Source organism: Girardinichthys multiradiatus, chromosome 2 (assembly GCF_021462225.1).
Source record: "Girardinichthys multiradiatus isolate DD_20200921_A chromosome 2, DD_fGirMul_XY1, whole genome shotgun sequence".
NCBI classification, from domain to species: domain Eukaryota; kingdom Metazoa; phylum Chordata; class Actinopteri; order Cyprinodontiformes; family Goodeidae; genus Girardinichthys; species Girardinichthys multiradiatus.
Window position 1 is genome coordinate 13412773 of NC_061795.1, and position 14211 is coordinate 13426983.

The following is a 14211-nucleotide window of genomic DNA, read 5'->3' on the forward strand; positions in this document are numbered from 1 at the left end:
CATCACGTAATAAATCATTTGATCCCTCAAGGGATTTATCCTTTTCAGATCTTAAATTCTATCCTGATCATTTAAAATTATTTGTTAAACACACCAAAGGAAAATGCCCTTGCTATATTTCCATGGCCCACTTGATGGGCCCTTCAGCCCTTTTCGATCCATGTTAGAATTTGCTCTCAAACGTCACAAATTAAGCCCTCAGATCATGCCCCTTTTCCTCACCCCTGAATGGACTCCTATGTCGGGTCCCTGGTTTCTCGATCAATTTAGAAAAAATATTAATCCTATGTAAACTGCCACCCAGTCAGTTTTTGGGCCATTCATTTAGAATAGGGGCAGCGACTAGTGCAGCCACCCGAGAAATTTCCCCAGCTTCACTGCAACAACTCCGCCGCTGGTCATCTTCATCTTTTTCTTTGTATGTTCGTCCAGACTTCCAATCAGTCCTTTCTGCTCAAAGATCTCTCAGTTCCTAGGTAAGAATTCTCATTTCTGGTGGTGGATGTCGTCCTTTTCATTTAATCTCCTTTAATCCTTTTTCTTTTTAAGGTCGCTATTCCAGTATTCGTCAACCCCATCAATCATTCCTTCATTCATTTCATCTCTTCACTCTGTTCGCCAGAAGGTACATTCATTCTCTCTCTTTATTTCATCCTCTTCACTCTCTCACTCCTCCCTCTATTCATTATGCCTCCTCAGCATTATGTATTAATCATCCCGATACCTCGCGGCTCGAGTCACCATTCATCACATTGCAGAGTCATGCAGTAATTCATATGGCTTTGGGGCCAAACGCATTCATCATCTCGATGCCCTCCCGGCTTGAGTCATCATTCCTTGTTTTCTTCATTCAATCATCAACTCATATGCCTCCGTGGCATAACGCATCTGTCCTTAATCTTTCTATCTCAAACCTTCAATTTCGTATTCTTCTCTAAATTAATTCTACGATTCTCCAATCTCCTTCTCTGTCGTTTTGTTGCTTTCTAAAACCCTTCCCACAACTCCTTCATCTTGTCCGCTTTCTATTTCTCTGCCAGCACCACTCATTTCCCTCCGACCCGTAAATCTTCATTCATTTCCGTAATCAAACTTTATTCATCCTCAACCATATTCTCCTTTCAGAACTCCCTCCTCATGCTTTCTCATTTTCAACCTTTCACTTCCCTTCTCTAAGTCCTTCATTAACCCATCATTATTTCAGCCTCGGCCCCTTTTTTGTCTCTAATTTAATCCTAAAAATACTTATTCAAGCCCTCATCATTCGCAGCGTTCAGGTCTTCCCCCAGGGTCTGAGCGCCAAAGAGATGTTTATAAAAATAAACTTCTAATAGCCTTTCTTTGTGTTTTCCATTTGTGAGTCTTACAGGATTGAAATGAAGTTTTGACGAAAATTCAATCCGGAAGACTCCCTCCTACCTCAGCCGGTCCGTCCAATGGCTCCTGCATGGGTCTCCGCCCATCCAATCATCGTCAAGTCCGCACCTTCTCTTCAGCCAATCATCTCCAAGGCTTTGCTTTAAAGATCCTCATCGGCAAGATTCTCTCGCTCTTCCGCTGAGCGTTGGATCCCGGGGGGAAGACATCTCTAATTTAATCCTAAAAATACTCATTCAAGCCCACATCATCCGCAGCGTTCAGGTCTTCCCCCGGGGTCTGAGCGCCAAAGAAATGTATATAAAAATAAACTTCTAACAGCCTTTCTTTGTGGTTTCCATTTGTGAGTCTTACAGGATTTAATTAATAAATAAACAAGTCTTGGAACATTTCTTCCAAGAAAAAACAGCAAAGGAAGAAAATGAAATCTGTACTGCTTTCATAAATGATCAATCAAATATTTTCTAGTGGTTTACAATCTAACATCATACTTATCTTGCTCAAGACCTACATGGCTTTTTAGAAGTTTATAGATCATCCCCAATCACATTTAACTGCCGGGAATAAGTTCAAGATAGGGATTTGTTAACACCTATATGTCCTATTTTTTAATTCCTATTGAAGCTAAATAAATAACCTTTAATTATTTTATGTCCTGACAGATGGCGTGGGAAGTTGCCAAAAAGTGTGAGAACTGCTAACGTCTATTAAAATTAATTACTGATAAAGCTAAATAAATAACCTTTAATCTCTATGGAAGTCATAAACCTTTACAACAGTAATTAAACCATTTAATCCTTTGATCTTCCAACAGGTGGAAGTCATAAACCCTTTGATCCTCTGACCAGGGGAGCATAAATCATCTGACATGGGGGCCATAAATCACATTTTGACACATTATACCTACTTATTTCTCTCACATCCAGGCACACTGAGAACACCAGAAATGTCTGGACTAATATTCACTTCTAGAACCTTTTTACTGCAGGGCATCTTTGTGAACTATAAGCCTCATACTCTTCGTCTATTAATAAAAATAATTATTTTGTTTTAAATGAGTCGCTATTAAACCTTTATTCAGAACAGAACAAACTAGACGTGAGAAATAATGAACCATTTCAAAATTATGAGGATTCTTACATCTATTTCCCTAATTAGAGGCTGGCAAAAACTCTTGATTTGGGTAGTTGTTTTTATCCACCACTCAGCAAACACTTTATAATTTGCATAAACAAATTACATTTGTCGGTCCGTGATGTTTGACATTACTCACAACAGCCACAGCATTGGAGGACAGCAGTTCCTCAGGTGACATGGAAGAAAAGTAGGCGATGTTGGTGAGCGTGTACACAAAAGTCACCAGTGGGATGGAGATGTAGATGGCTCGAGGTAGATTCCTTACCAAATCCACACCATACAAATATGATACATTAGTACACATCTTTTTTAAGACAAAAGGTAAATGAAGATGTTCATTATAACCTTGGAAATAGCATCACAACATTATTTCGGCATTGCATTTAGATTTTTGCTTCTCATTTTAAGCATACTATTGGGACAATTTGAGCTTTAAAAGTAACACCAATTACTTGAAGTTGCTGTAATGTTAATGCTTTAATGAAGTGACTTAAATTTAATCACTGTAAATAGGCCCTACCATAAGAAGAATATAAAAAACAAACAAACCATTTGCATGGATTGAGAAAATTAGCTACAGACAACTAGACAGCTATAAGTGGGGGCATACCATGCTTTTAAATCCGTCCTTTTCACAATTAAATCATTCAGTTGTGGTCTATATAAAGTGGAACTGCAATGCCAGGACATCATATCACACAATAAATTAATGTAAAAAAAAAACTTTTTTGTCATTTTAGCCTTATTTGCAGCTTACCGCTTTGCTGTGTCTGTCCTTTTCATCGACAGACGGAACTTAATTAAGTAAGCACTTGTCCTTGAAGTGCTTCGCGCAGACAAAGAGGTATTCCCCTCGTTGATGTCGGTGTATTTCCATGAAAAATAAAATTTAACCAGGGACTTCGAAGAGGTTCTGATTTGATTAGTGATGTGTCCAGTGTGCTGATACTTTGAAGTGTGTCGAGTAATCCAGGCAGATTTTTTGTGAAGTGCGCATCGAGGCTTGTGTCGATGACGTTTGTTGTGACGTTCAAGGCCTCGAGAGCCGGTGTTCTGTCCGAATAGCATACAAATCAGATTGGCATACCTTGTGTTAATGCGCAATGGCGCATGATTCCCCTTGCTACTTCAAGCCATCAGGTCAGCATACGGACGAGCAAAATGGTAAGCACATGATGTTTATGATTACTTTTGAAGATAACGGTAGGCCTTCATTGTTTGAATTTTACAACAATTATTAGGGCCATGCTAAGATATATATATATATACATACATACATTCACATACATTCAGGAATCCGGGCACCCCCAAGACAACCATTATGTCAGGATGCTAAAATGGACATTATAACTTGTCTTAACAAAAATAAGAGCATAGCTAGCTCAACCAGAGACAACACTAATAGTTCACCAGTGCAAAGGCAAGGACAACCAGGCACTGCGGCCACGAGCACTTCCGGTCCTCCTCTCTGCTTGCTGGCACAACTGTCACCGCAGCCTGCGGTGTCAGACACTCTTCCACCGGATGGCAGCAGCAGCAGCACGCATCACTTATATTCAGATGACCTCGGTGTGGATAAACCTAAACAAGTGTGCCTTGAAAATTATCCTGTTTGACATTTCTCTGGAAAAAAATGCAGCTTTTCTTCAGCGTGGTACCAAAACAGACCCTGGCTAGAATATTTAATGAAGATGGATGCAGACAGTTTAGTTCTCACACATCATCATCTGATTTAGCATTTAAAGAAATAGGCTTCTGAGGTTGGAAACATGCCTTATTAAAAGGACTGATCAAGCTCGGCTCCTCAAAAAACCATATATTGTGTGAGAACCTTTGGAAAGGGAAAATAATGCGCATTGTCGCTGGTTCTGAAATCACAACCCTGGTGCACAAAGAGCAGTTGGTCCACAACAGATATTGTGTGAGCTCAATCATTGACATTGTGACTTTTTTAGCAATCAATCATCTGCCTTTCAGAGGTGACACTGAAGCAATCAATGGGACAGACTGGCTGTGGTTTATTCTTATCTTTGTTTGAGTATACCATAGAAAAGACACAGAGCTGGCTAAAATAATCCCTGCTATTCCCAGGAATGCTACATACACAGGTCATGAAATTCAAAATGAACTCATAGGACTCATGAGTCAGCAGGTGACTGAGCATATTTTTGAGGAAATAGGCAATTCATTTTACACAGTTAAAGTGGATGGAACCAGAGATCCAACAGGATGTGAAAATCTCTCTATTGTACTGCGCTTTGTTGATGACAGTTATGCTGTAAAAGAGAGCCTATTGATAATTGCAACACCAGAAGCAGGTGATGCTAAAACTCTCACATGGACACTTATCTCAAAAATAGGAAAAACTGGCCTGACGACAGACAAAATAATCAGCCAGGTGTATGATGGAACCTCTATTATGTCAGGGAAACTGGGTAGGGTTCAAACAATCCTAGAAGACGAACTTGGCAGAGAAACCCATATGTACACTGCTTTTATCACCAGCTTCATTTGGTTATAGTTCATGTCATGTCTGCTGAGAGAGCTATTGAAGATCTATTCAGTGTATGCAATGCCCTGTACAAGTTCATACGAAAGCGCACTGTTGCAGCTTTATATCAGGGAAACACAATGAAGCGCTTACTTGAACAGCGCTAGACAGGACACCTGGCAACAGTGGAGGTTATTCTGAAATCCTTTCAGGAGATTGCTGAAGTGCTGGATCAAGTTGAAAAAACAGCATCGTTTCCAGCAGACACAGGGATGGAGGCATCAGGACTGTGTAGTGCTCTCTCCAAACCAAGCTTTAGATTTCATGCGCTAATTGTGCAAAAGATTCTGGCAATTCTTGAGCCACCTAACTACAGTCAGAAGAAATGTCCAGCTTGTGAATAGTGCCATGGAATGCATTTTGGCCCAGCGCACTGAAGAAGTATTCATGGAGTTGTGGAGTGAGTGTTGTAGAACAGAGGCTACTGACATCTCTAGTGGGCACAGGGCCCACAGTTGTACACTGAAAGTGCCGTGCTAGCAGAAACCTAAATGATTACGTTGTGGAGCAGACATCAGGAGCAAGAGCACAGGAAAACCAGGAGATCAAAGAACAACAAAGACTGTTTTACAGCTGCATTAATGCTCTTGCAGGGGAAATTGCACACCGTTTTGGGGAGCAAAACAGCACATTGATGGAAACTATTGCTTCTGTTGATCCAGAAAGTACCTCCTTCCTGGACCCTGAAAAAATTAAACCTCTGCTCATTCTAACAGGAACCCCAATAAATGAAGCTGAGAGGAGGTTTCATTCATCTGGGAAATACAGACTGCAGCTGTATTAGATCAAAACAGGTCAGTACAGCCAGAGGGATTCCTTTCTCATGAGCCTGAAAAGATGCTGCAAATGAACTTGTTCTGTGCATTTACACCACAGAGGCAGAAAATAAAATACTTGTGTTCAAGGATATTTTATAAAGGATTTTCCACAGAATTTTAACTTGCATTTAAGGTTTGTGCAAATAAATGTAAAATAAAAAGTAAAAAATGTTCAGTATTTAAAAAATAAAAAATTCCACGTTTCTTAAGTTGAAATTGATGTACAGTTGTCTTCAGGTATACTACACTATCTGTACTGGGAAAAACCTTAGTGATGGTCCCAACAGGCCACAGTCCTCTGGGAAGATTGGGGTCTACAATCATCACGATGTGTCCCACAGCAGCATTATTAGTAGATTTCTTCCATATATATATATATATATATATTATATATATATATATATATATATATATATATATATATATATATATATATATATGTATATATATATATATATATATATAATATATATATATATTATATATATATATATATATGTATGAGCATGTCCTGGAATAATATTACGAGAATTAAGTCGTAACATTTCGGGAATAAATTTTATAACATTATGAGAACAAAGTTGTAATATAACAAGAATAATGCCATATTATCACGAGATCAAAGAAGTAGCCTACTTTAATTGTTAAAAGTCCGTGCCCTGATTTAACACTACATTACCCATGATGCACCTAATTGTTTTATAGATGCACTTGCTCGTAGCTTAGCGAGTCACTTTCAGTTTCTTCAGTGTGGCTCAGAGACAGAGCAGCATCCATAGTGCAGGAATTGCCGTTCCCTGCCAATCTTTGTTATCCTTGTGTGTATGAGTCCTTGTGCGTTCTTACGATATAACCACACACACACAATACACACATGCCTAGTCACAAGTCGCTGCATCTGTATCGGTATCCTTATCATTGCCCATGTACCTGCTGCTACTTCATCCTGAATAAATCTGTCTAACTGCATCCTTGGAGTCGACCTATTCCTTCTGACCGAGGAAGACTCAGTTGAGGAGTAATCTGCAATCAGTGCCGGCTAGCCGCACAGTCTTTTACAAGTGGTCCTTCGAGCCGGATCTCTTTGGCTGAGTCAGCAAGATGGCAACGCCAAAGGATGGAGCTTCTCAGAAGGAGAGTCTAAAGCATAGTCCCCGTCCACGCAGGAGCAGGAAGCTTCCGGGACATCTGGTGGAGTATGAGCATGACCTACCTGATCCAGAGGAGTCAGAGTCATACATGAGTAGCAGTTCCGCTGAAACCGACAAGGAGGAGAATCAAAGGTGGGAGAAGATGGAGGTAGTATGGGGCAGAGTACTGGAAACCATGAATGAGATGCAAGTCACTATAAAAGAGACCAGTGGTGCACTAACCAAGCGTGTGGAGCAGTTGGAGCAAACATATAAGTCCTGCAGCCCTTTCCTGCCACAGAGTCATACTTTACAACATGGCAGGGCTGAATCACTTCCTGCACTCCCCCAAACGCCACAGCCTAACAGTGTAGGCATACGCAGTTGCACTAGTGATCAACTGAACCTTCTGGCACCAGCAGCCAGGCAGGACACCAGAACACCTGTGAACCTACTAAGGCCAGTAGAACCTGCCGCATCCATATTTACAGCACCTCAACATGAGTTCCAGCCACTGCCAGAGCCTCAGCCTGTACTCCAGCCCAGGGTGAATGCAGGTTTCCTGCCTATAGGTCAGTCGGCATCTAGTCCCACACTTCAGCCTGTGGCACAGCCAGGAGGCCCTCCAGTCTATCCAGTTACCCAGCCGGCCCCGCTACCAGCTCCACCTCCCAGATTGAATCATGTGATTCAACCTGCTCTACAACCTGTCATTCAAGTGGCACAATCTGTACAATCTAGGAGGCTGGAACCATGTCAGACCGAGTCTCTATACAGCCAGCGGTACCGACGTCTGCAGCATCCAAGCAGCTCCAACCAGATACCCTCCACACAACTGCATGATCTCTCTCCGGCCTCAGCCACACACATGTATCAGTCACCACAAGGAGCAGCAGCCCAGCATACCTATAACCAGCAATATGCAGCTCCACCTGCTGATTCTGCCAGCCGCCACTCTGCTGCACAGTATGCACCAGTACCTACATGCTCCACAGCAGAAGCTACCCAGCCAAACCTGATGGAGATGATTGTGGCATCATCATATGGCATTCCGAGGCCCAAGCTGGTCACATTTAAATCAGGCAGAGAGAGTGAATTTGCGTTATTGAAGAAAGGGTTAGACAGCCTACTTGGACCCCATGCACATCTCACAGAGGAATATAAATATCACATCCTGCTGGATCATTTGGAACATCCATGTGCTTTACAAGTGGCCAGACGCTATATTCATGACCGCACTCCTTACACTAGTGCAATCCGAGCTTTGGAACAGAGATATGGGCAGCCTAGACAGTTAGTCCAGAGTGAACTCAGTGCTATACTTAACTGCTCTCTCATTAAGGCAGGTGATTCTCAAGCCTTTGAAGATTTCTCCCTGGCTGTATCTAGCCTTGTGGGTCTCCTTAGTACCATGGATGATGTAGCAGCTAATGAGCTCCAGTGTGGTTCCCATGTAGACAGACTGCTCACTAAACTCCCTCCTAGCTACAGAGACAGTTTCATTAAGTACTGTATCACACGTGGCATCATACGCTCTGGCAGTAGCAACACATACAACATGTATGACCTCTCTGAATGGCTTGAGCGCAAATCTCAAGTTCTTCAACTATCAAGGCAAGTCATTCAGCCACAGTCATTAGACAGACCACACCCAGAGAGGAGTAACCCCAGAGCCTCAACAGGGTTCAGAACACAGAGCAAGTCTACATCCATATATTATGGCTCAGATCCAGCTCAACCACCGCCAAAGATGGACACTAAGGCACGGGCTATTAATCCTTCTTCTCCTTCTAAGAAGAAACAGAAATTTAAGCCTTATTGCCCATACTGTGAAGGAACAGAGCACTATCTCAATGGCTGTGTAAACTTTAAGAAGCTAGACCTCACAGCTGTAGCTACCTGGCTGAGGGCGAAATCCAAATGCTGGCGCTGTGGCCGTAAACACACTCCTGAGCAGTGCACTCTGAAGAAACTGTTCAGTACCTGTGGAGAACAACATTTATTAGTGCTTCATGACCTGGCTGAAGCTAGGAAGCAGGACCCTAACATCCTTACAGTGAGCACCAGCAGAGTGTTTCTGGACCCTGTCAGTCACTCTAGTCGGGTAATGCTCAAGGTTGTGCCTATCCAATACACCACCAGAGGAAATCTCTTGACACCTATGCTCTTCTTGATGACGGTTCAGAGAAAACCATCATACTCCCAGCTGCAGTTAAGTTATTAGGCTTGACACAGGAGGACGAATCACTATCTTTGCGCACTATCCGGCAAGATGTTATTCAGATAAAGGGAGGCTATGTCTCGTTCCAGGTGTCCCCGAAAGGCAAACCAAAAATGCGTTACAGAATAACACGTGCCTTTACTGCCCAACAGCTCAGCCTAGCTGAACAGTCATGTCCAGTGGAGCTTTTAAAGGATAAGTATCATCATTTACAGCAAGTGCAGCTTGAGGGATTTATCCGGATACAGCCACTAGTCTTAATTGGTTTCGACAATGTTCACCTTATAACTCCAGTCTGTCCAGTCCTGCGCGGCCCCAGCCATGGGCCAGTTGCTGTTTGCACCAAGCTGGGGTGGACCATCCAAGGTCCAAGCAGTAGTATGCCTACACAGCAGGGGGATGTGCACTGCCTGAATGTATCATGCCTTTCTCCTGCCGATGCTCTTCACCGAGATGTACAGCGTCTGTGGCAACTAGATGCTCCTCTACATCGACCCAGGAAGGAGGTCACACGCTCAAAGGAGGACAAGGAGGCCATAGCCATATTAGAAGCCAAGACCATCAGAGTAACTGTGGATGGCGTGGAGAGATATGCCACCCCTCTACTGAGGAAGCAGGATTTTCCTCTGATGCATGTCCCTCCTGAAGTAGTCAAGGGACTGCTGCGGTCTACCGAGCGTAAGCTAGTTAAGCATCCTGATCTGGCCCTCACATATAACCAGGAAATCAAAAGGTTGGTGGATTCTGGTTATGTGATGAAGCTGACTCCAGAAGAGGTTTACAGCTCTACTGAATCTTGGTATGTGCCACATCACATTGTACAGGTCCTTCTCAAAATATTAGCATATTGTGATAAAGTTCATTATTTTCCATAATGTCATGATGAAAATTTAATATTATTATATTTTAGATTCATTGCACAATAACTGAAATATTTCAGGTATTTTATTGTCTTAATATGGATGATTTTGGCATACAGCTCATGAAAACCCAAAATTCCTATCTCACAAAATTTGTATATCATTAAAAGGGTCTCTAAACGAGCTATGAACCTAATCATCTGAATCAACGAGTTAACTCTAAACACCTGCAAAAGATTCCTGAGGCCTTTAAAACTCCCAGCCTGGTTCATCACTCAAAACCCCAATCATGGGTAAGACTGCCGACCTGACTGCTGTCCAGAAGGCCACTATTGACACCCTCAAGCAAGAGGGTAAGACACAGAAAGAAATTTCTGAACGAATAGGCTGTTCCCAGAGTGCTGTATCAAGGCACCTCAGTGGGAAGTCTATGGGAAGGAAAAAGTGTGGCAGAAAACGCTGCACAACGAGAAGAGGTGACCGGACCCTGAGGAAGATTGTGGAGAAGGGCCGATTCCAGACCTTGGGGGACCTGCGGAAGCAGTGGACTGAGTCTGGAGTAGAAACATCCAGAGCCGCCGTGCACAGGCGTGTGCAGGAAATGGGCTACAGGTGCGGCATTCCCCAGGTCCAGCCACTTTTGAACCAGAAACAGTGGCAGAAGCGCCTGACCTGAGCTACAGAGAAGCAGCACTGGACTGTTGCTCAGTGGTCCAAAGTACGTTTTTCGAATGAAAGCAAATTCTGCATGTCATTCGGAAATCAAGGTGCCAGAGTCTGGAGGAAGACTGGGGAGAAGGAAATGCCAAAATGCCAGAAGTCCAGTGTCAAGTACCCACAGTCAGTGATGGTCTGGGGTGCCGTGTCAGCTGCTGGTGTTGGTCCACTGTGTTTTATCAAGGGCAGGGTCAATGCAGCTAGCTATCAGGAGATTTTGGAGCACTTCATGCTTCCATCTGCTGAAAAGCTTTATGGAGATGAAGATTTCATTTTTCAGCACGACCTGGCACCTGCTCACAGTGCCAAAACCACTGGTAAATGGTTTACTGACCATGGTATCACTGTGCTCAATTGGCCTGCCAACTCTCCTGACCTGAACCCCATAGAGAATCTGTGGGATATTGTGAAGAGAACGTTGAGAGACTCAAGACCCAACACTCTGGATGAGCTAAAGGCCGCTATCGAAGCATCCTGGGCCTCCATAAGACCTCAGCAGTGCCACAGGCTGATTGCCTCCATGCCACGCCGCATTGAAGCAGTCATTTCTGCCAAAGGATTCCCGACCAAGTATTGAGTGCATAACTGTACATAATTATTTGAAGGTTGACGTTTTTTGTATTAAAAACACTTTTCTTTTATTGGTCGGATGAAATATGCTAATTTTGTGAGATAGGAATTTTTGGTTTTCATGAGCTGTATCCCACAATCATCCGTATTAAGACAATAAAAGACCTGAAATATTTCAGTTAGTGTGCAATGAATCTAAAATATATGAATGTTAAATTTTCATCATGACATTATGGAAAATAATGAACTTTATCACAATATGCTAATATTTTGAGAAGGACCTGTACATCATAACAACAAAGCTAGGGTGGTTTTTAATTGCTCTTTTGAGTTCCAGAGGGCTGTCCTCAACCACAACTTCCTTCCAGGCCCTCCACTGGGTCCTACACTGCTGGGAGTGCTCCTCCGTTTCCGCCAGTATTCCGTGGCGGTGAGTGGAGACATAAAAGCCATGTTTCACCAGATCCGCCTGCTCCCCGAAGACTGTCCATTACTACGATTCCTATGGCGAGATGGTGAAACAGAGAGGCTCCCAGACGTATATGAGTGGAGAGTCCTGCCCTTCGGGACAACATGTAGCCCCTGTTGTGCTACATTTGCCCTTCAGCACCATGTGAGGGAGCACAGAAACACCCACAAAGACATCTATGACTCCGTTCACACCGCCTTCTATGTGGACAACTGCTTGCAATCCCTTTCTAACCCACAAGAGGCCAAGTTACTCATCGACAGGATGAGAGAGCTACTCCTCCAAGGTGGATTTGAAATATGCCAGTGGGCTAGCAACCTCCCTGAAGTGGTTGCTCACCTGCCCAGCACAGCCAGATCAGATAGCTGCGAACTCTGGTTAAACTTTAAAAGCCTTGACCCACAAGAGTCAACATTGGGTCTCAGCTGGCATTGCCCAACCGATGTCCTGGGATACAAGCACCGTCCAGTGTCTTACACAACTGTCACACTGCGCAATATCTACAAGGTACTAGCCAGTCAATATGACCCGTTGGGTTATATTTGCCCCTACACCACACGAGCAAAGCTCATTGTGCAGGCCCTGTGGAGCACAAAGAGAGGATGGGATGAGCCCATAGAAGGAAACCTGCTCCAGTTCTGGATCAAATGGGAGGAAGAACTGTCTAACCTCCAGCATATCACCATCCCTTGTTGCTATGTTCCTTCCCACAGCTTCAGTGGTGCTACATATGAGTCTCATATTTTCTGCGACGCTTCAGAGAGGTCCTATGGAGCCGTGGCCTATCTCAGAGCCACAGAGCAGCAGGTGCACATCTCCACCTCCTTCATCATGGCACGCTCAAGAGTGGCGCCGCGCAAACAGGTGTCGATTCCCAGACTGGAGCTGTGTGCTGCGCTGATTGGAGCTCAACTAGCCAAAGTACTCCAAACTGAACTGTCACTACCCATTCACTCTGTTTACCTGTGGACTGATTCCCCTACAGTGCTACGGTGGATCTGGTCCAGCTCCTGCAGGTACAAAGTTTTTGTGGGGACTCGGATTTGTGAAATTCAGGAGTTGACCTCTCCAGAACAGTGGGTGTATGTGAACTCTGATGAAAACCCAGCGGATGACATCACACGAGGGAAACCACTGTCAGAGCTCACTATCTCCAGTCGCTGGTCACAGGGTCCACACTTTCTCACACAGACTCCTGACACCTGGCCGAAACCCCCAGCAGAGTTCCCTAACTGTGGTAGTGAAGAACTCAGAAAGACTACCTTCTGTAGCTTCACGTCTGTATCTCAGAGTCTTCCAGATCCCGCACAGAGCACATCTCTAGAGGATTTGATTCTGGCCACTTACCAATCCCTGCATGGGGCAGCTGTCACCTCCTTCACTGCTACTGAGCGTCTGGAAGCAGAGACCCAGCTGATTCGCTCTGCACAGAATGACAGCTTCCCAGAGGAGGTCCAAGCCCTCCAAGTAGGCAACTCTGTACGCCCAAGCAGTCGTCTCAGTGCTCTTTCTCCCGAGTTTGACAATCTCAATGGACTGATCAGAGTGGGAGGCCGACAGCACCAAGTCATGGATGTAGAACCTGACAGCATCCATCCAGTTGTGTTAGCACCTGATCACCCTCTGACTTGCCTCATCATAAAGCATTATGATACTCAGCTGCTTCACCCAGGTGCAGAGAGGCTCTATGCAGAGATACGCCGCACCTACTGGATTCTCAGAGGTCGCCAGGCCATTAAGAAACATCAGTACCAATGCGTGGACTGCAGAAGATGGCGCGCCTCACCTTCCACACCGAAGATGTCTGACCTTCCTTCAGCACGGCTGAGACTGTACAAGCCACCATTCTGGTCTACAGGAGTGGACTGTTTTGGACCATATATAATTAAAACTGGACGTAGGAGAGAGAAACGCTGGGGGATTATCTACAAATGCTTAACCACTCGATGTGTTCACTTGGACCTTCTCCCTAGTCTTGACACAGACTCTTTCCTGATGTCTTTACATAGGTTTTGTCTCAAAACATTACGACTTTACTCTCATATTATGACATTTTTCTCGTAATATGACTATTTTCTTACAATTACAACTTTATTTTTGTAATGTTATGACTTTATAATCCTAAATAAAAATATGTCTTAGTATGGCCCTAGTACTCTGCTGTAGATTTGCTTTTTTCAGGGTTGCATATTTAAATGCATGTTTTGCCTGGACTGTTATTTCAAGAAAGTAGGAACTGTCAAACACATAAATAAAGTTTCAAAGCCTAACTGATATTGATGAAATAGTTGGCGATTAAACCAAAATATGCAATTGGTTAGAAATGCAAGTTACTTTTGGTAGGTGATAGTGGAAAAATTT

At 43.6% G+C, this 14211-nt stretch overlaps 1 protein-coding gene across 3 annotated transcripts in view; it reads right to left on the reverse strand.

Annotated features, from left to right (window-relative positions):
- The window catches only part of slc7a10b (solute carrier family 7 member 10b), a 121570-nt gene that overhangs the window by 55461 nt on the left and 51898 nt on the right, over nt 1-14211 (reverse strand). For all 3 annotated transcript variants that reach the window (XM_047384806.1, XM_047384787.1, XM_047384797.1), the window contains exon 6: nt 2651-2774. In XM_047384806.1, the coding sequence (XP_047240762.1) occupies nt 2651-2774 (124 nt within the window). The remainder of the gene's footprint in view (nt 1-2650; nt 2775-14211) is intronic.